Source organism: Mercenaria mercenaria, chromosome 4 (genome assembly GCF_021730395.1).
Source record: "Mercenaria mercenaria strain notata chromosome 4, MADL_Memer_1, whole genome shotgun sequence".
Taxonomy (NCBI): Eukaryota; Metazoa; Mollusca; class Bivalvia; order Venerida; family Veneridae; genus Mercenaria; species Mercenaria mercenaria.
In genome coordinates, this window is record NC_069364.1 from 8,191,313 (window position 1) to 8,217,579 (window position 26,267).

Below are 26,267 nucleotides of genomic sequence, written 5' to 3' on the forward strand. Positions count from 1 at the left end.
AACATGAACCATATAAGCTGATTTCCTTATATTGAGATATACAGAAGCAATGCATTTCGATGAAAAACTAGAAGTCCTTGTCACACAAATTCATCAGTGACAGTTCTTTTTCAAAGTATGCATCGATGTTTATTTACTCCAGATGTTACAGCATACCAGCAGATATGAAGTTATAACACTAATCAATATGAAGAAATATACCAGTTCTAGAGTAAGAGACGTGAAACTTCCCCGAGAACCAGGTTTTTCAAACATTTTACATTTTGATCCAACTGTGACCTTAACCCTAATGGCAAAAAGAACAAAAAAACAACAACAACAACAACAAAAATAACAACAACAACAAAAAAAAAAAAGCAAATAAACTTTCCTATTAAGCTACTTACATACATATCTCATCCCTTACTAGAGCTATTGAGTGGAAAGTGTTTTTTCTTCTATTTCAGTAACAGTGACCCGAAATACAATCCAAAGCTAGTTTTTCATAATAAGCTTGCTGTACATTAAGTTTGGTGAAAGTGTGTCAATCGTAGCTAAAATTTATAAAGCGGAAACCACATTTTTTATGAATTCAGCAAAAAATAATTTAAATGTATTTTTAGTAACAGTGACCTTGACCTTGACTTCGCTGACTCCAAATTCAATCTCAAACTTGATCTTACAATATGCTGCCTACAGCCCAAGTTTCATTTCAATATCTCAACCAAACTAAAGGCATTGAACAGTGCCGCCCATTCATCTATCCATCCAACCATCCATACATCCATCCACCAAACGACATCGCCAATCTAACGACCAGGTTTTCAAATTGGTTAAAAATAGCACTATTTTCGTATACAAGCGTTAATAAACGAAGAGCGGGAAAATAAGATTATGTTGATGGTTGTAGGTGTAGATGGGTATATCTGGCTCGATGGTAACTGCTCCGGCGTGAACAAGCTTTTTTGCCATTTTCATGTGCATTCCATTGTAATATATTTTTATGTATGGACGAAAGCTGTATAGGCTCAAGTCAAAATAAATATTCTGTTCTGTTCTGCTCACCTGAGTTTTACAGCTCAAACATGTTGCACTTTGGTTATGCTTTTTAACAAAGCAACTGATTTAACTATTTTGGTAGAGGGTCGCCGAAAGAACAGTTGTGTGCAATTATTCAGAAATCAAACAGTTTGAGAAGTGATGTCCCATTATATAAAAGTAAGCCGCTCACATGACGGTCATGGCTTTTAGTTATCGGGATGGCCAAAAAATCACCCAAAGAACATTTCTGCAAACTAAGTAATATACTAATATCTTAACAGCAATTTCCGAATATCTGGAGAGGTTCCTAACTGGAAGCGTTTGAAAAAAGGTGCATCATGGGATGCCTTCTGGTGACCGCTGTTATGGGAATTGATGTCTCTTTATATCGTGCCAGGATTGGTATATATGCTCTACGCGTCAGAAAGCATACTAGGCGTCAAAAATATGGCAAATATTCTGCAAACATTTCTGGGACAGACATCCATTGGAGAAGTTTAGCGTGTAATCTGTACTGCTTGTTTAGTATGTTTGTACTGTACGGAGTGATATGTGGCCATAGATACGTTTTAGATAAATATGCAGTAACATCGATAAATGTTTGTGAAGGCTGTGACAGGGCATCAAATATATCACCAGGAACTACCTCTTTATGTGGGTGTTCTCAGTATGGTGTTCTGTATGGATCATATTCCGAACGATTGCTTGTACTGGCGTCAGATGTTGAATCCAACCCTGGACCAGAAACTGGAAGTAGTATCAGTGACGAAAATACACAAAAAATTTTGAAAGCTATATCGGATACGAAAGATGAAATTCGAGGAGTCAAAAATGAAGTCCAGAGTGTTAAAACTGAATTGATAAGTTTGAAATCTGAAATGAGCTCAATTAGATCAAAAGTTATAGCTGTTGAATCTGAACAGAAACGCGTCGAAGATAGGCTACGAGGTATGGAGGGTAAATTAGAGTATTTGGACCACAATCAAGAACTATTACAGAGTGATACGGCTTCCCTCTCATTAGCTGATGATTTGCGTGAAATTCGGTTAAGTAATATTGAACACCAATTAAATATTATTGAATCAGATAGATTGATAGGCTCTTTGCGAATATTTGGACTTGAAGAGATAGAAACAGATGATAGGCCATTGAAGGCCATAGTTGAGGAAAAAGTACTGGGTATTGCGGATGAAGTCGAAAATTTCGATGCTGACACTATAAAATATGTTAAACGCATTGGTGAAAAAGATGGAGAAAGTGCAAGGATGGTAAGTGCACAGTTTGCACGTAGTGAAGATAAATTTAAACTCTTTAAATATCGAGATAGTCTTAGGAGAAATGGCATCCGTATTTCTAATGATTTGTCCTACATTCAGCGACAACAATTGAAAGAGCTAAAACGAAAGGGCTTACGTGGGTATTTCAAAGGTGGAAATCTGCATACTTATAAACCGGTTTCTAAGGATGAAGATTATAATGGAGAAACTAGAACTTTCAGGCGTGTAGTACGTAACAGGCAAGGTGGTAATAGCGGCGAACCTGATGTTGAAGCCATGGAGAGGTCAATCACACCAAAAAATAGGATAAAGGTCAAAGCCCAATACATACAGGAGATACACTTAATTTATTGACATGGAATATAGAAGGTTTTAAATCAAAGTTAAATAATTTTGACATATTGGATTTTTTGAAAAGTCATGACGTCATTGGTATTCAAGAAACATGGGAGCTGGAATCAGATTATTGTGAACAATATTTTCCTGAATATAACGTGTATTCCTGTAGTGCTAAAAAATCAAATGCTGGTGGAAGGCATATGGGAGGTGTTACTGTCTTAATTAAAAGTGATATGACATCTTTTGTGAAGCGTGTATGTGAATGGTTTACTTTTGGTGTTATGCTGTTGTTTGATAAAACATTACTGACCACAGATAGAGATGTTCTATATGTTTCATTGTATAAACCACCAGAAAATTCTCCGTTTTATGATTATAAGGATATGACGGGGTTACAAGAACTGGAGGATTGTATTATTACAAATCAATTACTTGATACAGAATTGTTGTTAAATGGTGACTTTAATGCCCGAACTTATAACGCTCTAGACTATGTTACATGTTCTGTCAATATACCAGAATTAACGGAATTTAGAGATATTATTGACAGTGAGGTAGTTATTGCAAGGTCTTCGTCTGACACCAAGATGAATAAATTCGGTCATGAGCTTATAGAATTTTGTAAAGTGTATTCCTGTTTTATAGCAACGGTCGTTTGGTGTGCATCCAGAGAGTAACGGCTATACCTTCGTTAATAGTAATGGTTGTAGTACTATTGACTATTTTATAACATCTAAATGCTTGTTTGACCTCATTCAACAGTTCCAGATTTCACCGAACACGGAGAGTTGTCATATGCCTATAAGTCTAAGTTTGAAATTAAGTCATGGTGACACACCCGTGACCACTGACGAGAATCTGCACTTGTGTTACAATCTAAATGATGACAATTGTAAGGAGTATTTACAATGTAAATATACTGAATGGTTTTTTCAACCCGATAGATAACTTGCTAGACGACAGTAATATTGATATAAACGTTATTGTAGGCGAATTGGAAACGGCTATAGTAGATAGCAGTGCTAGATTTCAAAAATTAAGAAGGCCGATTATTCGTAAAGAAAATAAACTATGGTTTGACAGTGATTGTAAAGCTGCAAAATTACAGAGTAGAAAAGCTTTAAACAAGTTTCGGTCCAGCCGATGTGAAAATAATCTGAACGACTATATAAATAGCAAACATGTTTATAAATATATGTGTAGACGGAAACGTTACTTATATAATAAAAAATATGTGTCTAAAATAGAATCTGTTGTACATAATTCAAAGATGTTTTGGCGTGAGTTGAAGAAATTGACAGATAAACCCATGTCGCAACCAAATATATCTTTGAACAGCTGGTTTGAACATTTTAGCAACCTGTTTGCAGCGAATGTTGCTGATGACAATATTGATTATGAACAGGACGATAGAGATATTGATATGAATATAAATATCGATGAGATCGAGGACTTAGTGTTTAATTCTAGTATAACAGATGACGAGATTGTAAATACTGAAAAGTCTTTAAATATACACAAGGCATCTGGTGGTAACCTTATTCCACAGCATATAGTTTATGGTGTAAATGTATTATTACCTTTTATACGAAAATTGTTCAACAGATTATTTACAAAAGGTGAATTTCCAGATGAGTGGGCCAAGTCAATAATTATTCCGCTGCATAAGGAGGGAAGTGTTAGCAATCCAAATAACTACAGGGTATTGCTTTGTTAGATATTTTAAGTAAAGTCTACATATCAATAATTACCAAAAGGTTAACTTTCTATGTAGAAGCATATAGTAGAATATCAGAATGTCAAGCTGGATTAGAGCTGGTTATTGTACAGTTGATAACGCCTTTATACTGTATTCTGTTGTTAACAAATATTTAAGTGTAAAAGGAAAATCGATATACGTAGCTTTCATTGACTTTCAGAAAGCCTTTGATTCGGTTGACCGGTCATATTGTATGATATTTTGAAAAACAATGGTGTTCAAGGTCATTTATACAAGCCTAGCTATACAATCCATTTATGTGTCTGTTAAAGCATGTGTTAAACACAACAAGGTTTTACCAGTATATTTTCTTGCCCTGTTGGACTACGTCAGGGGTGTAACTTGAGTCCCATCTTGTTTGCCATGTTTATAAACGAATTGGATACTTTGTTATGTCAAAGCAATACTAAAGGCATCCAGTTATTTCCTGATACTATGGAAATATTCCTACTTATGTTCGCAGATGATATTGCTCTTTTAGCAGATACTGTAGTAGGCTTAAAAAGGCAATTAAATATTTTAGAAACCTTTTGTAATTCAAGTAAACTTACAGTAAATATTTCTGAAACAAAAGTACAGGTCTTTAAGCGAGGTGGACGATTAGCGAGGAGAGAACGCTGGTTCTTTGGTAATAACGTAATAGATACTGTGAATGGTTTAACCTATGTTGGCATATATTTTTCTAACAGACTGTCATTGTACAAAATGGCTGAAGCTATGTCGGTTAAAGCGAAAAAAGTTCTGATAAATATTTTCAATTCTCTACAAAATTTGCAATGTTTACCTTATAAAACGTTCTTTAAAATATTTGATACAAAAGTTGCGGCTGTGTTACTATATGGTTCAAAACTATGGGGACTGAAACATATGCGATGTGTCGAATCAATACAGGTATATGCGTGTAAACGCTTTCTTAAAGTGAACAGAAGTGCATGTAACGATGCTGTTCTTGGGGACGTTGGTAGATTCCCCATGTATATATATTCAGCTAAACGTTGTATCAAATATTGGATACGTTTGCTTACTTTGCCTAGAAACAGATATATCAAATTGTGCTATGAAATGCTTTTATGTTATGATAATTTAGGTTATATAAATTGGGCTACAGATGTAAAACAATATTTATATACTAACGGGTTTGGATATATTTGGGAACGCCAAGAAGTCGCTAACCCACGCTATTTTCTGTTTCAATTTGAACAAAGGTTGAAAGACCAATATGTTCAAAACTGGAGGACTAGATGCAATGAAAGTAGTAAACTTTGTCATTATATACATTTTAAACCTTTGTACAATGTTGAAAAGTATGTAGATATAGCAAAATTTCGACCCTGTATGGCAAATTATCGAAGTTCTTCACATAATCTCATGATTGAAAAAGGTAGACATATTGGTTTAGATAGAGAACATCGTGACTGTCCATATTGTGAAGCTATAATTGAAGGCGAATTTCATTTTGTACTTATATGTCCTTTGTATTCAAATATTCGGTCATTATACATTCCATACCACTTTGTTAACAATGCTACAATACAAAACTTTTATGATCTAATGTCAACAGAAAGTGATAAAATTATTAGAAACCTAGCAATGTATATATATTATGCTTTTAAAGAAAGAAGTAGGCTACTTTCAGACTTTGCTTGAACATGTATTTGGTACAAAACTAAACTGACATGTGTTTACTGTATAATACATAATTGACAAGTACCTTATAATATTATTATGTAAATGTAAATGACCTTTGCTTCACACATGTGATTAGATGTTATATGTTCTGTATTTCTCTTGTGTATGGGCCGGAGGCCTTATTATGCAATAAAGAATGAATTGAATTGAATTGTTGTTTGCCGCTGATCAAAATAATTTGAACACTCTTAGTAGAGGGTCACCAAATAGTCGTTTGAAGAAAAGTGTGGACGCACGGACAGCTGACGAAAGGTCAGAGTACAACGGATGGTATGTGCTCACAATAGCTCACCTTGAGAATTCGTGCCCAGGTGAGCTTAAACGTTGACGTGAACAAATGTTAACAAAGATTTTCCATTTTTCTAAGAACATAAAGGATCATAATGGGGATAATAAGCCAGCTACTCGCTACGTGGCGCTGGTAAAATAAGGGGTAAACAATGATGACCCAGATTCTTATCTCGCTACACTTTGCAATGAATTCTGAGAAGAAATCAAAATATTTTGGAAGGAAAGTTTTACAAGTACAGAGAGAATTAATAAAAAGAGGGGCATCAAAGGCAGAAAGGAAGATTTGTTAACAAGGTATGTTTTTTGTTGGGATATAATTAAATAATTCTCAGAAAAATAGTATTAATCCATTTAAACCTTGAGAAACCAGTACACAGAGGCAATGTCTTACATGTTGGCCATGGTGTATATTGCAAGTTTTATTGGTGCTATCTTTATTGCATTTCACTATTTGTAGATTTAGTGTTGCTTATACAAAGCAATAATATTGGAGAGTAGCCCTTTGAATTACATTTTACAGGTTAATGACTTATGCTAGCACTATATCTTGTTTGAGGAATTTATGGTGTCTATCTTTTTCTTACTTTCAGCCTTGAAGCATATGACAGAAATCAAGACTTCAGGGGTGAACCTATTCTCCTACCAGAACCTCTGGATCCAGACTGGCAAGCAGACCACAGGACCCACTTCCTTAAATTGACAAATGAGCAAATTGAAGGATATTTCAAGTACAGGGAGGCTGTGGATAATGATTTGATGTCAGACTTGAAGACACTTGAAAAAGGAAAACTAATGTTTGAAAGCAAGAAAATCTGTGCATGTCGTGCTAAAGTCCAAATATATACTTTACTGGTGTAGTAGGGGCAGCCATGAAGAAGAACATAACATACAATTTCAAACTTAAACTGCACAAAGATAATGGAGAAATCCAGAACAGCCACTGTGAATGTCCAGCAGGAAAAGGACCACATGGAACCTGCAAGCATGTTGCGTCAGTATTGTTGATGATAAATGCATTTGTCTCTGGAAGTGACGCACATGTCCAGCAAAGTTGCACAGATATATTGCAAACATTTCACAAACCAAAACAGTCATATGTTGGCAAACCATTAAAGGCACAGGACATTCCATCAAAAGCAGTGCAAGCTATTTGACCCATGACCAAGACAGTACAGAAACGTGGAACATCAAACTTAACAAATAAGGCAATCATTCATGGGATGCAATATGAAAAAACAGCAATTAAAAAAAAAGAAAAGCAAACGAGAAATAGTGTCAACAACTGCGGTTTATTCATATGTAGTTTCTCTACATATCCATATCTGGCTGCAACACCCGACGGAGTCATCAATGAACAAACAATAGTTGACGTGAAATGTCCATATACTGGGAAAGAGGAAATGATCCAGCCTGGGAAATTGTTTCGGTACTTGGAGTATATAGACGGAGAAATGGAGTTAAAGAAAACTTCAAACTACTGTTATCAGATAGAAGGACAGATGTATATAAGTAAAAGACACTATTGCTTTTTCATTGTGTATACATTCAAGGATATGTTTGTACAAAAAGTTGAACTAGATCATGAGTACTGTAAACACAACATTTTATCAAAGCTAGGACTGTTCTACAAAAAGTATCTGTGGAAATATATAGCTGAACATCTGTGAAATAACATTGATGATGATTTATGTAGACATTTTCAGTACAATATAATGTTCAGTCTATGAAATGCTAAGATGCATTTGATAAATAATTGTATGTAGTTGAAATAAATATATTACAGCCCAGCATCAATAGTTCATATTCCTTAGTATTTCTGCGTAAAACAATAATAGTTATGCAAGTTTACCAACAATTCATCTATGAACTACTCAAAAATCCTTTAAACAAATGTATTTAAGTATTTATTTGACTATTTTCTAAGATTTTATTTTGTTCTGGGTCAAATACCTAGGAAATTGCAAATTAATTGGTGTTAAGGGTCAAATACCTAGGAAATTACAAATTAATTTGTGTTTATTACGCAGAATCTCTACTACATTCTACAGTAAATCTAAGGTCAGGCTAGATAATGTTTACCCTTTATTTCACCAGCGCCCTCTGTGGAGATAACCAGAGGTAACTCTGTTCTTATTATCCCCATTCTTACAGAATACATATGCAGGGTTGTGGTTCTTAGCCTAAATACTCATTTAATGATGTTTAACAAGTGTGCAAAGTTTCAAAGCTATTGCTCGTACAGTATTTAATAAAGAAATTCAAATTTTCAAAGTATAAAAAGGGCCATAATTCTGACAAAATGCAAGTGATATTTATGTGAACTAGTGTTTTCTAACAAAAATTGTTTTTAAAAGTAGACACTATATGCATATAGAAAAGAACTGTATACATATATGAAAAAGTGGCTAACGTCTCTGGCGGTCATGTTTTCGACAAACTAGAATAATTGAATAATATAAACAAACTTGGAATAGGGTCACCAAAGAAACAAAAACTTACGATGATCAAGTAGAACAAGTGATCTCTAGAGTGTAAACAAGTTTTTTTCTATGATTTGACGTACTGTTCTAACTTAGTATCTCAGATAACTCATTTTAAATTGACCTAAATTTCATAGAGATAAACATTCCTGCAAAGTTTCGAGTAGAAAATGTGGCCTCTAGAGTGTTATCAAGGATTTTCTAAAATTTGACATAGTGATCTTGTTTCAGACCACAGGTACTTGATATACGTGTCATAGAGACAAACATTCTGACAAAGTTTATGCTGATCAACTAGAAAATGTGTCATCGAGAGTGCTGATATGTATCTATTATTTAACCTAGTGACCTAGTTTAAGACATCAGGTAACCTAGTTTAAAATTTGACCTAGATTTCACAGCGGAACCCATTCTAACAAAGATTTCTGATGAGATAGAAAATGTTGCCTCTACAGTGTAAAAATGGTTTTCCTATAAACTGGCCAAATGACCTAGTTTTTGAGCCAAGATAACCCAGTAACTAACTCGTCCGAGATTCTTTTAGGGTAACATTCTGACCGAGTTTCGTTAAGAGTTAAAAGTCAAACTGTTGCATAACGTTAACAATTGGCGATGTCCTTTATGTAAGGCAGGGACGATATTCGCATGTACTGAAGACTCAAGATACTATTGAATTATTTCCCTTGAACTAGACAGTACTATCAACACCGTCAATTGTGTAATGCTACTTGTTGAAGACTATCAGGCGTAGGGATATAGTTTTGGCTTCTCCGCCTGGCTGTTTGTTCGTCCCTCTGTCCGTACGTGCGTGCGTCCGTCCTCCCGTCCGCCCGTCAGAAATTGAAAAAAAAAACTATAATTAAAAAAAGTGTTTTAACTAGAATCACATAACGACACATAATTATTAATTAGTACATGGCTTTTGTTCACATGTAGTATCATCTTCCTTGACCCAGTAAAAGCAGAGTGTTCCCCTTGATTGGTAAAAACGTTGAAAATGCTTGTAATTCACCTAAAATCACCAAACCTCACTTAATTATAAATTATCACATGACCTTTGCTCACTTATAGAATTAACCAACTTAACCTATCAAAAGCAGTGTGCCCCATTCATTTTGTACTGTATCTAGGTAACCTATTGATGGAACTTCGTGAGATGGTACTACATGTATAGGGTGGTGGTGCACCCGCAACTTAAGTCTAGATCACTTCAGTAACCAGAGTTATTGCCTTTTAACTGTTTTATAATCCAAAAATTCCAACACAATATAGTAATAGATATAGATCTTCGTGAAACTTGCTTTTGTTGGGTTTAACGTCGCACAGACACTATTGTAGGTCATATGGCGACTTTCCAGCTTTGATGGTGGAGGAAGACCCCAGGTGCCCCTCCGTGCGTTATTTCATCACGAGCGGGCACCTGGGTAGAACCATCGACCTTCCGTAAGCCAGCTGGATGGCTTCCTCACATGAAGAATGCAACGCCCCGAGTGAGGCTCGAGCCCACATCGATGAAGGGCAAGTGATTTGAAGTCAGCGACCTTAACCACTCGGCCACGGAAGCCCCCGTTTAATATGTACTCAATATGTAACCAATATACAGCTTCAGCAGAACTACCATAATCTCGCTGTATATGATGCGGATGAAATTGTAGAACAATTTTCGTTAAAAACAAATCCATTTATTTAATAACAGAGATAAAACAGAGTGAAATGCATCTACACTTTAACCTGAAATTCAAAGTAAAATTGGCATAATTCATGATATATTTGTGCCAGAGTTATTGACCTCGTCAAACATCATTTGAATGAAGATGTGAGACAGACTGAAAATGTATCCAGACTTTAACCTGAAATTCTATGTGGCTTCAAAGGATTTGAGAGATGATGAGGGAAACGAAGGGAAAAATTAAGTTTGAAGCTAGTCCATTCAATAACTACATATTAAAAGTGCATTTCAATCATAACCAAGACTCTGGTCTTGGATTTGTACGCCGATTTCGACGTTAGTGTGATTGGGAAGGCTCTATTTAGTGAAGTGGACCTAAATGTGACGTTTATGGGATGTTCGTGAGATTCCGGATCGTGACAATATTCACATTGTATTCAGTAAATGTATAAAAGGTTTTAATTAATAAAAGAGGTTATGACCCAGTTTTGTTATTGCTTTTGGCGACCAGCCCTATATTAGTTGGACGTTTGCTTTTCTTTGTTTTCATTGTGTCTTACGGAACATGTAGAAAGCCTATATTAGCTCTAAAAGCCTTTCTGTTTCAATTTCTGTATCAATGCCTATTTCGCATAGGCCTTAATCGTGTTTCTCTTCTGCAAAGACAGCGAATACGTGTGTATATAATCTTTAAGTTGTGTTAATATATATGTTTACGCTTACTTTATTTATGGTTTAAATATCGTGTCTTTTGTAACCATTAGGAATGTTAGTGTTCACCTGGCAGGAATAATTTTTACAAACATTGTCCTGAATCAAGTTTTCAACATTTTGGGAATTAAGAATGTCATTGAGGGGTTGTGTACACTCAAGCGTTTCATTTGACACCGAACACTCGAAGATTGTACAGCATTGTGTCCCACTAATATTCGGTCCTCAGTTTGTTTTTCATATTGTACATTTGTTTACTATTGCAAGGTTTCGCTATAAGTTGTCTGCGTTCTTTGACCGTTGCTTTGCCTGTTGGCTCTTTGTCCCTGATTTTGTTTGTATGTTGCTTTATTTGCTTGAAAATATTAGCATATATATTTCCTGTATGTGAAATGAAGTTGTCTACATTTATGTTATTACACTCTTCAATTGCAAACTTCTTGCATCTGTATAAGTCGGAATATTCAAACATACTGTAGACTTATACTACAGCAGTTTTCTATGGTGTGTATTCAATTCGGGGAGAGTAATCTTAACATGTCGGACACAAAATACGTTTAACTTATTTCCCTTTATCCATACTATCCAAATAGTGTTTACTAATTTTACTTGTTGATTTATTAAAATGAGCATTCGAATTATTGATTAAATCGTTGTCTTTTTCTCTAACTAAATCCCGCTTCTCTTGATGTGATATTTGTTTATGCGCTTGCGTGAACTAGATATAATGCAGTAAACACTCGTACATTGAGTAACCATAGTTTCTACACGTCTTCTTGGTTTTCTAATTTATTTAGATATTTTGTCACGCACTGTACTGAAAGAAGATACATGATAATACTGTTACCGTTACCATGTTTGCGTCGTATTCTTTATAAGTTAAATGTTTAAAATTCTTGGAAGGGGTATCCGTTTAAATTCTTGTTTATAACCGTTGTCATTTATCTTTAAAGGTAGTCAGTCACATTTAGGCAACATTTTGTGACATTTTAAGTTTATTCTGTTTATTAACAAAAAGACCAATTACATAGCGTTAGTTCCCTATTATTTATTTTTATTCAATTTTGTAATTATCCCCCTTTAATGTTAAAATCTTCAAAAAGTGGAAAAGTGTACTATTTCTTTTGATTTCAGTATAATTTCTATTCTTTTAATTGGAATTGATAGACACTGGGATATTTCAACAATTTTAGCTTTAAACTAAGTTAAAAGTTGTATGTAGATTCCGATTTCATGTACTTCAAATCAAACATTTATATAAAGGGTGGTAATAACGATTTTACAAACTTGTATTTCTAATTCATTTCGGCTAAATATATATTTTTTCTATGTAAATCTTTGACAAATATAATACAATAGTTTTTATATTCATATCATTCATTTGGCAATTCTTCTTAATTAAATTTATACATATGCTAAAATAATTCTGCCTTGGTTGGGCAACCAGGATAAGAAAATCAAATTTAAAAAAATACTCCAGTGAAAATCTAACTTGCATTAAGCACTCATTGAATACAGCTAAGTGTAAATATTCATTTCTTAAACTTTCGAAAAAATCCATTACTTGATCAAAATCTGTTAGTCCATATTTAAAACAAACGGTACCTGTAAATTTTTAGTATTTGTTCATCAACTATTATGATTTGTTTTCTGATCAATAACGTCAGTCAGCATATCTTTGTGCTAATATTAGGCACATTAATAGCAGTTACACTCTATTTCAACTATTTCAAAGTGACTCCTATTTTGATAAAACTTGTATTTACAAAATGAAAGTTGGTCATAAACCATATGCAAAGTATTCCGGTAAAACAGTGTTATATTGAAATCGAAATACACAGCTTCTAAAATACCCGCATAACAAAGGGGACGTAGGTTAATTGCATAATTTTGTATAAAAAAGGAACAATAAGATATATATTTCTTATCAGGATTAGACATTTTGATCCTTAAATAAATGTCTAGCAGAATATAGGAAAAGCGAAAAATGTCATAAAATGTAGCTTAAATTGTAGTTGTAGTTGTAGCTGTAGTAGTAGTAGCAGAAGCATCAGCAGCAAAAAGTGCATCAGCATCAGCAGAATTTATTGAAGCAGCAGCAACAGCAGCTGCATCAGCAGAAGTATCCGGAGCAGCAGCAGCAGCAGTAGTAGATTAGTAGCGGTAGTAGTAGACTAAGTACTGTAGAAGTAGTAGTAGTAGTAGTAGTGAGGTAGAAGCCCCAGGAGGCGTTATGCGGAGCGAGCATTATGCATTTCATATTAGTAAATCTATATCAAAATCCGAGACAAGGTCTAGGATAATGTCTCCCCTACATATTTCATTTAGAGAAAATACAACAAAGTCCCATTACAAAAACAAAACTTGGGCGAACAGAATACAAAGGCATAGTTAGGTTTGGTACCTATCACTCGTCCTACAGGTTATGGAGACAGACATAATAATAATAATGATATATATACCACTCAAGATGATTATAATGATCATAATAATGATGATGATGATGATGAGGTTTATGAAAACATGACGCCGTAAATATGTTATAACCATTAAAGACACGGACAGAATCTCCGAAAAAATATGATTTTCTTTTTAAGCCCTTTTTGGACAAACACATATTCACATTTTTCTGAAAATGTGAGGAGAAAGAATCCTATTCTTCACAAGGGTGTGAAAAAATGAAATATCGGAAAATATGGTACAGTAACGGGTTTTGCGATGACGTCATTCTATTGTAGTGACTGAAGATTCTCTTTCACAAATCCACATGTCATTTACAAATGTTTTTGTTAGTAAATTGTCACATACGCCGCACCAGTTGATCAAACTCGCGAACCCCCGACACATAGTTTTCAGTTTAATCTATCGCGCCAACAAGATGGTTACAGAAATCTATACTGTATAGACACAACTCCAAAACTTGGTAATATACCGAGCTGCGGTGGCCTAATGGATAAGGCACCTGCCCCGCAATCGGGAGGTCGAAGGTTCGAGCCCTGTCAGAGGCGGGTCTTGTTACTGAAGAGAGACCGGGTGGTGAGCCGCCAGCTAGTTAAATAATGGTTACCGACTGCCTACCTGCCTGGTGCCTGGCATTAAAAAATAGGAATCGGGAAGTAATGCTGTTCAATATATGTAGGTGTCTCATAAGCCAACTTGGCTGGCCCTTTCAGTAGGGGTAACACTATAAAAAACAAACACTTTACTATCCCTATTACAGCGGTTTCACATTATACATCATTTGTTATTTACGTTTCATATTTTCTTCATTACGTTGACTATGAAGTAATTGTGTTGTATATAAAAAACAGCAGTATATATAATGCAAATAATGTATATTACTGTCATTTTTTTGTCTTAGGCATACTAATAATAGCAAACATGAATCACAAGTAAACAGTATGAAATAAGTAAGTTATACCGCAAAAAACGTTTCCAGAAAAATAAAATTTGAAAAAAAGAAAGAAGGTTCGAACATAAAACTTTGTAGTCTCTAGCATGAGATAACTCTAGCAGGAGATCGTCCCTATATAGTGATTACACCAATCAGCCTGATCACGACACTTTTCGTTTATTTTCAGACTAAAAATACATATATGGTTTAAGTTAGAGAAACCACTCGTAACTTCGGATTTGAGAAAAACCATGTACCCGACCCTTCGGGTCGCATGCATTTTTTTCACAAATCCACAGCTGCTCGTGGTTTCTCCTATACATAATTAACACCAGTACAACCTTCACTAAGATCATTTAAAGTATAATACTTGGGTTTATATCCCATAGAAAAGTAACTTCTCGTCTTCGCTTCTATTGAAACTAAACCTAAAATCGTGATATGTTTTTTGAATGTATCTATAAAAAGAAAGGTTGTACATACGTATCACACGTGAAATCATCCGTGGCGGGTTCGTACTTTTACGCAGATATAATTGTATAATGTTTAAACTTCCCACAGTCATTTACTATGCTTATGATTTAAACTGTTTTTAAAAGAAATAAAGTGGACATAATGGTTTCTATTTGTGAAATGTCATTCAAGGTGATGATGTTGCTAACAGGTACGTTGTTATTTTTATAGACAAACATCTATATCATAAAGAAATCATACAATTTTTACTACTTAATTTGTAATTCTATTTGTGCATTAAGTATTAAAGCAGAACACCAAACTGTATTTTATTAGGTGTTCTTATGTTCCCTACTATAAACATAGTGATTACGTATACCATACAAAATAGTAAGAAGCTAGGGGTGCTACTTGATCGGCACTTTGACCACATATGCCGCGACACGTACTAACGATTTATTGTATTTAGTCGTGGTTTCAAACGGTAAGGTGTGTTCCGTTTTTGCAGGTATTTTGAAAAGCGATTATCTTTATATAGGCGTGTCTTAATTGACACAACAACCCTTTATATACCTCTCATGAATAACATACCTATCCAATAATAAATATATTAAAAAAAATACTTATAGTATCACGGGGAAGTGTATAAACAAAAACAACCTCACCATCGTAAATAGAAACAGCAAAAACATTGCATCCCCGCAGGTGGGCCCTGACACGGATAGCTTTCATTGCTAACTGGAGGATTTTTCCCTCGAACCAGGAACTGTACTGGCACGGGACTGATAGTTCTAGCTATGCTGACCTTATTATTGTTTGATAACACAATATATTAACATAATCAAAGTTAAATGCACATTTGAAGATGAATATTATCAAAACTGATATTATCATATTTATATTTCTTACATATGATTCTTTTTTTCAGTTATATTTAACCTGTCTGAGGCAGAGCCTGAAATATGCTTTAAACGAACACAAACATGCAAAGGACCTAGTTATATACTGAGGTGTAAAGACGGCGTTATACAGCAAATCAGCTTTAAGTATGTGGTTGAGAATACACATTCTGTCCGATGCTGTAATTTGCAGTCTGACTACGATGCTGATTTCCAGGAATGTCAAAAAGACATCTCTAGAAGATGCACAGTACCATCAAAATCAATGGTAATTATACAATGATATTGATTTTTCTAACATGGCTCGATAACAAAGAAGAAAGTCAGGCTATGTTTTTAAAGAAATAATATTTCCCAAACAGTGATTTGTCATTGAATAAAATCATTGTTTGGAGTTTAGATGCGAAGGAATTATATCACGGGGGCGCATATAATAATACTTATTTCCTAATTCGCTACGCCCAAACGTAAATAAGTTATTTATCCCATAAGCAAAGTAAATCGAGGGAAGAAAGGAGAACAAATACATAAATGCATATTTAGGATTTGTTATCTGCGTTGTCATGTATCGACACTGTTAACACATTTTCTAGCTTTAACACCAACACATCATGCATGTACTTTAACACTTTTTTTAAACTAAGCGAAAACTGCACATATTTATATACATACTATATACAAAAAACTGCAAAAACCTTCTTTATAATTATATCCTGTTCAACTGAACTTCAGTCATATAAAATATCAAATTTCTTTAATTCCTACACGGAAAACTAACATATATGAATATACCTTCCCAGTCAGTCTGCTACGAGACGGCTACTCAACCCTAACTCCGTCGTGGGAGGGGGAAGTAGAAATATACCAATTCTCAAGACCAGCTACCATCTTCTGGTGGCCTGACACCCCGACCCTACAATTTATTGCCGAAAAAATATTATCCTCATTGAAGATAATGTAGTCCATAGAAATTCAGTTGCTAGCCAAAAACATGTACATTCATTAAATGTATGTCTTCCAAACATATTTCATTAAACTTACGAGTACATATAAATTCATTTGAATTCTTACAATGCATTTATATCCTAATGAGGCCCGCCCGCTTAGCTACGTAGAGAGAGAGCGTTGGTCTACAGATCGCATGGTCGCGGGTTCGATCCCCGGGCGGGGCGTATGTTCTCAGTGACAATTTGATAGAAGACATTGTGTCTGAAATCATTCGTCCTCCAACTCTGATATTTCATGTGGAGAAGTTGGCAGTTACTTGCGGAGAACAGGTTTGTACTGGTACAGAATCCAGGAACACTGGTTAGGTTAACTGCCCGCCGTTACATGACTGAAATACTGTTGAAAAACGGCGTTAAACCCAAAACAAACAAACAGATATCTTAATGAGACTATAAGATTCTTTCACTGGTTATAGGTGCAGATGGGAATTTCCGGCCTCGAGGGTAACTGTTTAGGCGGTAACGAGGTTCCTACCGAGTTACCGCCTAAACAGTTACCCGAGAGCCGGATATTCCCATCTGCACCTATAACCAGTGACAGAATCTTTTTCTTGCATACCGATACCAAGATATAATAATAAAAATAAAATCAATCGAACGGCTTTCTTTTTAGAACTTTTTCTTATAGCAGAGTATTTAAACAAAGCGCGGGAAACCAACGTCCGTAAACAGGAAAGACGTCATGACGTTTCAAAGACAAATAACAATGTTTAGTTCCGGTTTTGTTTTATCAGTTGCAGCGTAACGTTATGAATTTTGAATAAAAAAACGTGTTTCGAATCGAGAAATATACTATCAGGAACAAAGAGGAACTGTCAAGGCATTGGATTTTTATTCCGTTTTTCGAAATAAAATATAAATAATTACATAAATCTTCTACATATATGTAGTTCGTAATACGTCATTTAAAGCACGAGAGTCATCTTACACCCCGGGATGTAAGATGGATTTTTCCAGCACCGGTAAAAATACCGGAAATCCCCGTCTGGTATGCAAGAATATGATAAGAATCGGTTTTGCACTTTTGGTAAAATACTGTCTTCTATCTTACTGTCTTACAAGAAAAAGTAACTTTCTAAAGGATCTTTAAACGAGGCAAATATATCATTCGTGGTACGTCACACCATTATAGAACAGTTCTCTATAGGCATCAATCTAAAACGCATATCCATTCCGAGAAATCTAGGCGACAATGTATCCAGAAGAACTCATCAATTCTTGGAATAATCTGTAAAATATAAACTAAACTGTATTATTATCAACATCTTGTTGAAAACTGTCAACAAGTTAAGTACTGATTATACTTAAATCAGCTCTTACAATTAAGCCGATCAAGCAAGTTAAGCAAACATATCATGAAATACATGGCGGAAACTTCCATGCAGTGCTATGTACTGTTAATATTCGAAATAACGTTAAAACTCGTAATCAGGGCTGTCACACTTTTATGAACATAAGCATATAATTTATTTTTAGATCCTAATTTCTTTCTTTGATAATTGTTTTCTCCAATATTTGAATATTTGTCACGAGTTTGATGATTGATTGATATACAAATTCAATTGAAAGTATTATTGAATTTTCTAGTTCTGATTACCTCCCTTTATGGTTATTGTATAATTTCGTTTTAAATATTGCAATGAATGCAACTCCAACCATGTACAAAATGCACAACATGTATATCGACCATTTTTTTTTTTATAAACTTTTATATCTTTTCAAGACTTTAATATTTTATTGAAATTTAAAAAAGCAATGCAGACAACCTCGAATGACTTAACTGACTCATCTCAGATATATACCAACTGAAATTGGCACGAAATAATCGTGCAAAAAACACTTCGATAACTTTTCAATACAGTAAACTCTCGATTTCTTTAAACCTAGAATAAGTACATGCATCTAAACGACAAACAATGATTTTATTCATGAGCAAATCAATTTGAGATATATTATTTCGATTCTAACACGTTATCAAGGATTATTATGTACGTCCTTTGCGATATCTATTAAATATGTGCCTGATTTCTGTTGATTTCTTGCATACCAGACGGGGATTTCCGGTATTTTTACCGGTGCTGGAATATAAGATTCTGTCACTGGTTGTAGGTGCAGAAGGGAATATCCGGCCTCGAGGGTAACTGTTTAGGTGGTAACGAGGCTCCCTGCCGAGTTGCCGCCTAAACAAGTACCCGAGAGCCGGATATTTCCATATGCACCTATAACCAGTGACAGAATCTTTTTCTTGCATACCGATTTCAAGAAATAATAATAAAAATAAAATCAATCGAACGGCTTTCTTTTTAGAACTATTTCTTATGGCAGTGTATTTAAAAAAAGTGCGGGAAACCGACGTCCGTAAACAGGAAAGACGTCATGACGTTTCAAAACAAATAATGTTTAGTTCCGGTTTTGTTTTATCAGTTGCAGCGAAACGTTATGAATTTTTGATAAAATAACGTGATTTGAATCGAGAAATATACTATCGGAAACCAATAGCAACTGCCAAGGTATTGAATTTTTATTCCGTTTTTTAAATAAAATATGTATTACTACATAAATCTTCTACATATATGTAGTTCGTAATACGTCATTTACAGCACGAGAGTCATCTTACACCCCGGGGTGTAAGATGGATTTTTCCAGCACCGGTAAAGATACCGGAAATCCCCGTCTGGCATGCAAGAATATAAGAATCTTTCACTGGTCGCGGGTAAAGATGGGAATATCCGGCACGAGGGTAACTGTTTAGGCGGTAACGAGGCTTCCAGCCGAGTTACCGCCTAAACAGTTACCCGAGTGCCGGATATTCCCATCTTTACCCGCGACCAGTGATTGATTCTTTTTCTTGCATACCGATTTCAAGAAATAATAATAAAAATAAAATCAATCGAACGGCTTTCCTTTTAGAACTATTTCTTATAGCAGTGTATTTAAACAAAGCGCGGGAAACCAACGTCCGTAAACAGGAAAGACGTCATGACGTTTCAAAACAAATAACAATGTTTAGTTCCGGTTTTGTTTTATCAGTTGCAGCGTAACGTTATGAATGTTTGATAAAATAACGTGATTTGAATCGAGAAATATACTATCAGGAACTAATAGGAACAGTCAAGGTATTGAATTTTTATTCCGTTTTTTAAATAAAATATCAATTACTACATAAATCTTCTACATATATGTAGTTCGTAATACGTCATTTACAGCACGAGAGTCATCTTACACCCCGGGGTGTAAGATGGAGTTTTCCAGCACCGGTAAAAATACCGGAAATCCCCGCCTGGTATGCAAGAAAAATCCGTCTTACACCCCGGGGTGGGTGTAAGATGACTCTCGTGCTGTAAATGACGTATTACGAACTACAAATATGTAGAAGATTTATGTAGTAATTTATATTTTATTTAAAAAACGGAATAAAAATTCAATACCTTGACAGTTCCTCTTTGTTCCTGATAGTATATTTCTCGATTCAAATCACGTTATTTCATCAAAAATTCAAAACATTATGCTGCAACCGGAACTAAACACTGTTATTTGCTTTGAAACGTCATGACGTATTTCCTGTTTACGGACGTTGGTTCCCCGCGCTTTGTTTAAATACACTGCCATAGGAAATAGTTTTCAAAAGAAAGCCGTTCGATTGATTTTATTTTTATTATTATTTCTTGAAATCGGTACGCAAGAAACAAAATTTTGTCACTGGTTATAGGTGCAGATGGAAATATCCGGCTCTCGGGTAACTGTTTAGGCGGTAACCCTCGAGGCCGGGTATTCCCATCTGCACCTACAACCAGTGGAAGAATTTTATATTCTTTTCCAGCGCGCCGCTATGCCGTCTAACGATACGACGTCATAATTGTGACGTCAGAAAAATGAATTGTTGAATAATAACACACAGTTTTCAGCCTTCTTTGTTTAATATGAAAACAAATCGGGTCGTGTTAGAATCTGACATAAACAACGGTTGACACGCGGACCGGTAAGGGAGCATTATGACGTCAATTATGATGTCAAATTGCTACATGACGTCCGGTTCATTACTACTCGAATAAATGAAGCCTAGCATATTTTTTACCAAAATATTTCAATATGAACATGTAAGAATGAAAACAATCAAGACCTTCGAGTGGTTTATGTAATAGAAAGAGCATTGAAACTCGAGGGTAAACGATTTGTACGAGGGGGCGTAGCCCCCGAGTATAAATCGTTTACCCGAGAGTATTAATGTTCTTTCTGTTTTGTATCACAGCCATCCATATATGGTAGTAGTAAGCGTTTCACATTGCCATATACAGCAGTTCAGTGAGTACTTAAATCCTTGCTTTACAAATGTGTAAAGCCCAGGTAAAATAAACCAATGCTAAAGCAGAAAATCAATAAAATACACTTCGCTGTCTACTGTTCCAGACACGCTGGTATACTTTCCTATCCGACAGTGCGGTAACTAGCGTGCGGGTATTAAATACCTGCACACTTTTAGTTACCGCACCCTGTACTCAGTGTATACGAATTACCTGCACCAAATTTGTTAAGAAAAAACACCGAGCTATGATACAACTTCTAATTTATCACGGTTCAGAGTTCAGATGCGCAGGAACTGAACCACGAGGGCGTTAATTTGTTAAATGTTTTAAATGTAAGTTATCGCTATAGAACTTGACGCTGTAGCAAAGAGTAAGTTCAATTTTTTTTTCACTTCATAAATCAAAGTATGTGCATAAAAAATCATAAATGAAAACTGGCAATGAATTACAAAAACAGTAAATAAAGTGAAATTAAGATAATACTCTCCTACCTGATGAAAATTATGAATGATGAAATTGATATCGTCTGTGTAGGGATATCCCGATGACTCAGACAGAGAGGACACAGAGGAAGAATGTGACTATGAGCGTTATTTCAAGACTGCTACCGGGATTGAGTACAAATGCACCAAAGGTCATTCCTTTAACTAATTTATTATAATTTATTATTGTTTATCACATGTTTGACGTCGCGGGTGTGTAATAAAGCTATTAAATAAAAATGATAATACACTTTAGTCTAGTGTAATAAAGTTTTGACGTCGACGTCGTTTATAGTATAGGTGACGTTAGTCAAATTGATTTGTTTATATAGTAAAAAAAGTAGATTTTTTTATGTTTCGACAGGAAAGGCTAACATGTGATAAAAAGAATATTACATTTGTGACTTTCCGCAATGAATTTATTAAACTCGTTGAATAAAATTGATAAACTGATGCTCGACAGAGCCTCGTATTTTATCATTTTATTCAACTCGTTTAATAAATTCAGTATGAAAAGACACACATGTAATATCCTCTATTTAATCAATAAACAGTTCAAAGCGATTTTATACTTGAAAATATATCAAACTAAAGTACACTGTCATTAATAAATGAGTGAACATCTAAAATATTATGTGAGCAAAGGTTTCATTTTGTATCACCCATACACATTATAATACCCCTAAATTTAATTATAACAAGGTCAACGGCTGAGCATGTTAGAAAGCCTTGACCACTGAGAGAATGGTGTATGGGTTTGGGTAAGTATGGTTATGTTATGCATAAATTGCTGTTCTATTACTGTGATCAGCATTTAGTGTAGTATGATAGAAAATTGTCCTTCATGTCATTCTGTCAACAAGCCGACCTATAAAGTATGATTGAATGACTTTCTCAGTATATGAATAACCTCGTAGTATGATTGAATGACCTCTTAGTATGATTGAATGACTTTCTTAGTATGATTTAATGACCTCTTAGTATGATTGAATGACTTTCTTAGTATGATTGAATGAACTCTTAGTATGATTGAATGACTTTCTTAGTATGATTGAATAACCTCTTAGTATGATTAAATAACCTTTTAGTATGACTGAATGACCTCTTAGTATGACTGAATGACCTCTTTTTATGTCTGAATAAGACCGATCATATATCTACTGGAATATGAAAGCTGTTGCAATTAAAGCACAATAGTCATAATGATTATATAGATGGTGATGCCTTATTCTTACAGACGTGAAAGCTTTACCTCCTTCATGCAATTCTGATACTACCGAAGATGGAGGAGGAACTACCGAAGATGGTGGAGGAACTACCGAAGATGGAGGAGGAACTACCGAAGACATAGGAGAAACATCCATGGTAATTGTACCAATTATCGCTGTGCTGGCTGCACTGATCATAGCTGCTGTCGTACTTGCAGTTGTACTTTATCTCAGGTCTGTATAAGTATATAATAAACAGCTTAACTTTTTTTTCTATTTTTAATAATGTTTTAGTGCGTGAATAACGCATTAGATATATATCTTCCATATATTGTTGCAGGTTAAGCTAGCGCTCTGAATAAGTTTGTTTTATAAAGATATCGAACCGATCTTGAGATGTTCCAATAAGGGAACGATAAAAAAATGAACCAACTGATGGAACCGACTGCAAAGGCAAGAAACTGTTTAACGCTATTTTCGTAAAATTAACTCATCAAGTGGAATCAAATACAAAGTGTACTGTCTGTTGTTTTCTTACTTATTTTGTCTAAAAGAGAAATGAGGAAAAATATTACAACAGATCGTCAGAAATAGGGATAGAAAGTAGATGAACTGGCTTGTTTATACTATACATGCGGATTATTGTAAGCAAATAAGAATGATAAGTTCTGTCAGCTACACAAAGGAAAACTATATGCATGATTCTCTCATTCTGTTTATAAACATTAAAATATACAAACTTGTGTGTGCGTAATGTTTTGCGTGGGCTGATCTCTACTAGTATCAAATTAACTGTAAACCTACGCGCGACTATTGCAACATATAAAGTCTTAATTTTCTTTACTTCCGCGTGCTATTTCTTAACTGCATCGTCTTTTCTTTTACTCTACTGCGTTATAATATGAGTCCTATCGCACGCTGGATAGAAATGGCTGCGTAAGAATTCTAGATCCCGAAAAGGACTCCGAAAGAAGCGACAAGAAGTTAATGAGTTAATTTACGTAGTAGCGGTTAATGAGGTATAACCTACATAAACGCTTACACCCATTTTTCATTTACTTTTTCTATGGTTGAGCTATAACTTTTATGGAAATATAAGTCCCTGAAAATTAGATATTCTAACATTGGCACCATTTCCTTTATTTAAAAAAAACTTTATCGTCAGTACCAGTAACTTAAAATGGTTTTTCTAAAAACAACTGATTTTTTATAATCGTGTATTCTTTCTTCAGACGAAGCCGAAAGAAAAGGAATGGTACCAAAGCCCTTAAAGTGAAGGAAAGCAGCAAAGGTAAAGACAATGCTGGTACAGAGGACGAATATAACACTATACCAGCAGATTATGAAGAGATACCACAGAATTCCTACCAAGCCCTAGAAAGCAAGAAAACGGACACAGAACACGCTTATTCTAACAAAAGTCGTGACGATAGCGTGAGGTACAGCACAATAGTTCTTAACGAAGATACTGAAACAAACATGAATGCCTATGGTTATGATAAAACTAATCTTAAGATAAGTTATGAAGCAAATGAATTGAAAGACCAAGAAAGTTTGCATAGTTATGGTCATTTTAGTGACACGTCAGACGATTACAACAAAATAAGAACAAACCTAAACAGACACAATGTAGACAAAGAGTATGCTCATTTTGAATCCGAACAATCCAGTGACTATTCACATTTACATGATAAAAACAAAGATTTACAACACATGCCAAGCAATAATTACAACCACTTGCAAACAAAATTCAATCCCACTAGACCAATAAAACGTGCCGACAGTTACGAACAACCGGTTCTTAAGGACAGGAAAGATGTTCGGTTAAGCGAACCAAAAGCCAAAACGGGCGAGTATGAGACATCAGTAAAAGATGTTGAACCTTCGGAAACTAAGGTCGATTTCTCAAGGGATGGTAAAATGCAAAGGAAAGACAGTTACGAAGAGCCAGTACTAATCTGTACATCAGCAAGCAATGATATTTTAAAGAATGAGCCAAAAGTAAATTTAATAACGAGAGATGATTATGAGGCGCCAGTAAGTTTAAAAGATGCGTCAGTTGATAACAGCAATGTTTCCACGAATGGTACAATGAAAAGGAAAGACAGTTATGAAATACCTGTACTGAAGAACACTGATGTGTCTAAAGATTATCAGTAAAACGAGTGACAATTATGAGACACCATTAAGTTTTACGAGGTTCTGAAAATGTTCTGGAAAATGCTAAGACTGAGATTTCTAATAATAAACAACTGTAAAGGGTAAATAGTTACGAGACGCCAGTACTGAAAACAAAGAAAACCGAATGATAATATATTAACATGTTGAACTTTAAATGAACAATTAACTCCATATAAACGTTTGATATTTTTTAAATTCAAAGCTATAAACCCTTGTCTTCCGGCAATATTTAACAAATATGTTCTATACATGATATTTTTGTAAATATGTTCGCTAAAATTTTATGAAACGCTTCCTAATAATGTAAATATTGTTTGCTTAAGTGGCTAGTGCCCCAAGGGTCAAAGTCACTGGTTTCATATATCATTTTGGTCAAAGGTTTATGAAAAATTCATCGGGGTCACCGCATGCACTAACATGATTAATCTCAAATAACGACTGGTCTTAGTGAGGAAACATTGAAATGATCAGCGTTTGACTTAGAGGCTCCAAACCCCATGGTCACTTGAGATAATTTCCAAAAGAAACCATATAATTTCAAACTTTATTCATTATCTTATTAAATTCTTAGTTTGCCTATGCATAACCATCTTCTACCGTTCATTCCCCGTAACACCCCCACCATTACACCCCATTCAACTGAAACATGTTCCACTTACCGCCGTCTTATAGTATTCCAATCTGTTGCTAGTAAAACTGTTTTTCTGCAACACACACTCTCCCACCCTAGTATTTCAACGCATTATTTTCATACCCCTTCTTCTCTCAATGTTTCACTTCATTTTCAAACAATTTCTAATATTTAAATGCAATGTCCTTCCGATAGCTCTTGTTATTGGTGATGCTTTATGTCAAATTACATTGTATTATCTTTTTATGTTTTGGTTTTATTATTATTGTACCAGATTTATATAGCGCCCTTTTCATGATAAACACGTTGAAAGGCGCTTTACCTAGCGCAAAGGCAGCCACTCAGGGCGCCAAACTCATCCTCTACAAGTACAGACACAGAACAATCTGACCAGAGGGACAGAGTGAGACAAAGCCCCCAGAACAGAGAGAGAAATATCGTTTAGACTTGGGCTTGTCCGGCTAACTTAGTCT

The 26,267-nt window shown here is 34.9% G+C and overlaps 1 protein-coding gene and 1 long non-coding RNA gene across 3 annotated transcripts; both read left to right on the forward strand.

The window, feature by feature from the left end:
* The first annotated feature begins 133 nt into the window (after window positions 1-133).
* On the forward strand, window positions 134-26,040 carry LOC123550941 (uncharacterized). Of its 2 annotated transcripts, none has more exons than XM_053540335.1 (5): window positions 134-242; window positions 16,011-16,249; window positions 21,827-21,926; window positions 23,012-23,216; window positions 24,215-26,040. In XM_053540335.1, exons 1-5 carry the CDS (start codon window positions 143-145, stop codon window positions 25,140-25,142), a joined length of 1,572 nt encoding a protein of 523 aa, XP_053396310.1. In that variant the 5' UTR covers window positions 134-142; the 3' UTR covers window positions 25,143-26,040. The 2 variants fall into 2 exon arrangements, with proteins under 2 accessions (XP_053396310.1, XP_045195380.2); XM_045339445.2 differs by lacking the exon at window positions 134-242 and adding an exon at window positions 12,947-15,293.
* Window positions 6,243-11,009, forward strand: LOC128556189 (uncharacterized). Its single transcript, XR_008370481.1, has 2 exons — window positions 6,243-6,669; window positions 6,966-11,009. It is a non-coding gene; the product is annotated as an uncharacterized LOC128556189 (long non-coding RNA).
* Window positions 26,041-26,267: the final 227 nt, after the last annotated feature.

Excerpts from the sequence above, each read along its gene's own strand:
- LOC123550941 (XM_053540335.1), top strand. The coding sequence starts at position 143 with ATGTTACAGCATACCAGCAGATATGAAGTTATAACACTAATCAATATG. Across the intron at positions 16,250-21,826 it reads CAGTACCATCAAAATCAATG|GGATATCCCGATGACTCAGA; the intron begins GTAATTATACAA and ends TCGTCTGTGTAG. Across the intron at positions 21,927-23,011 it reads TGAGTACAAATGCACCAAAG|ACGTGAAAGCTTTACCTCCT; the intron begins GTCATTCCTTTA and ends TTATTCTTACAG.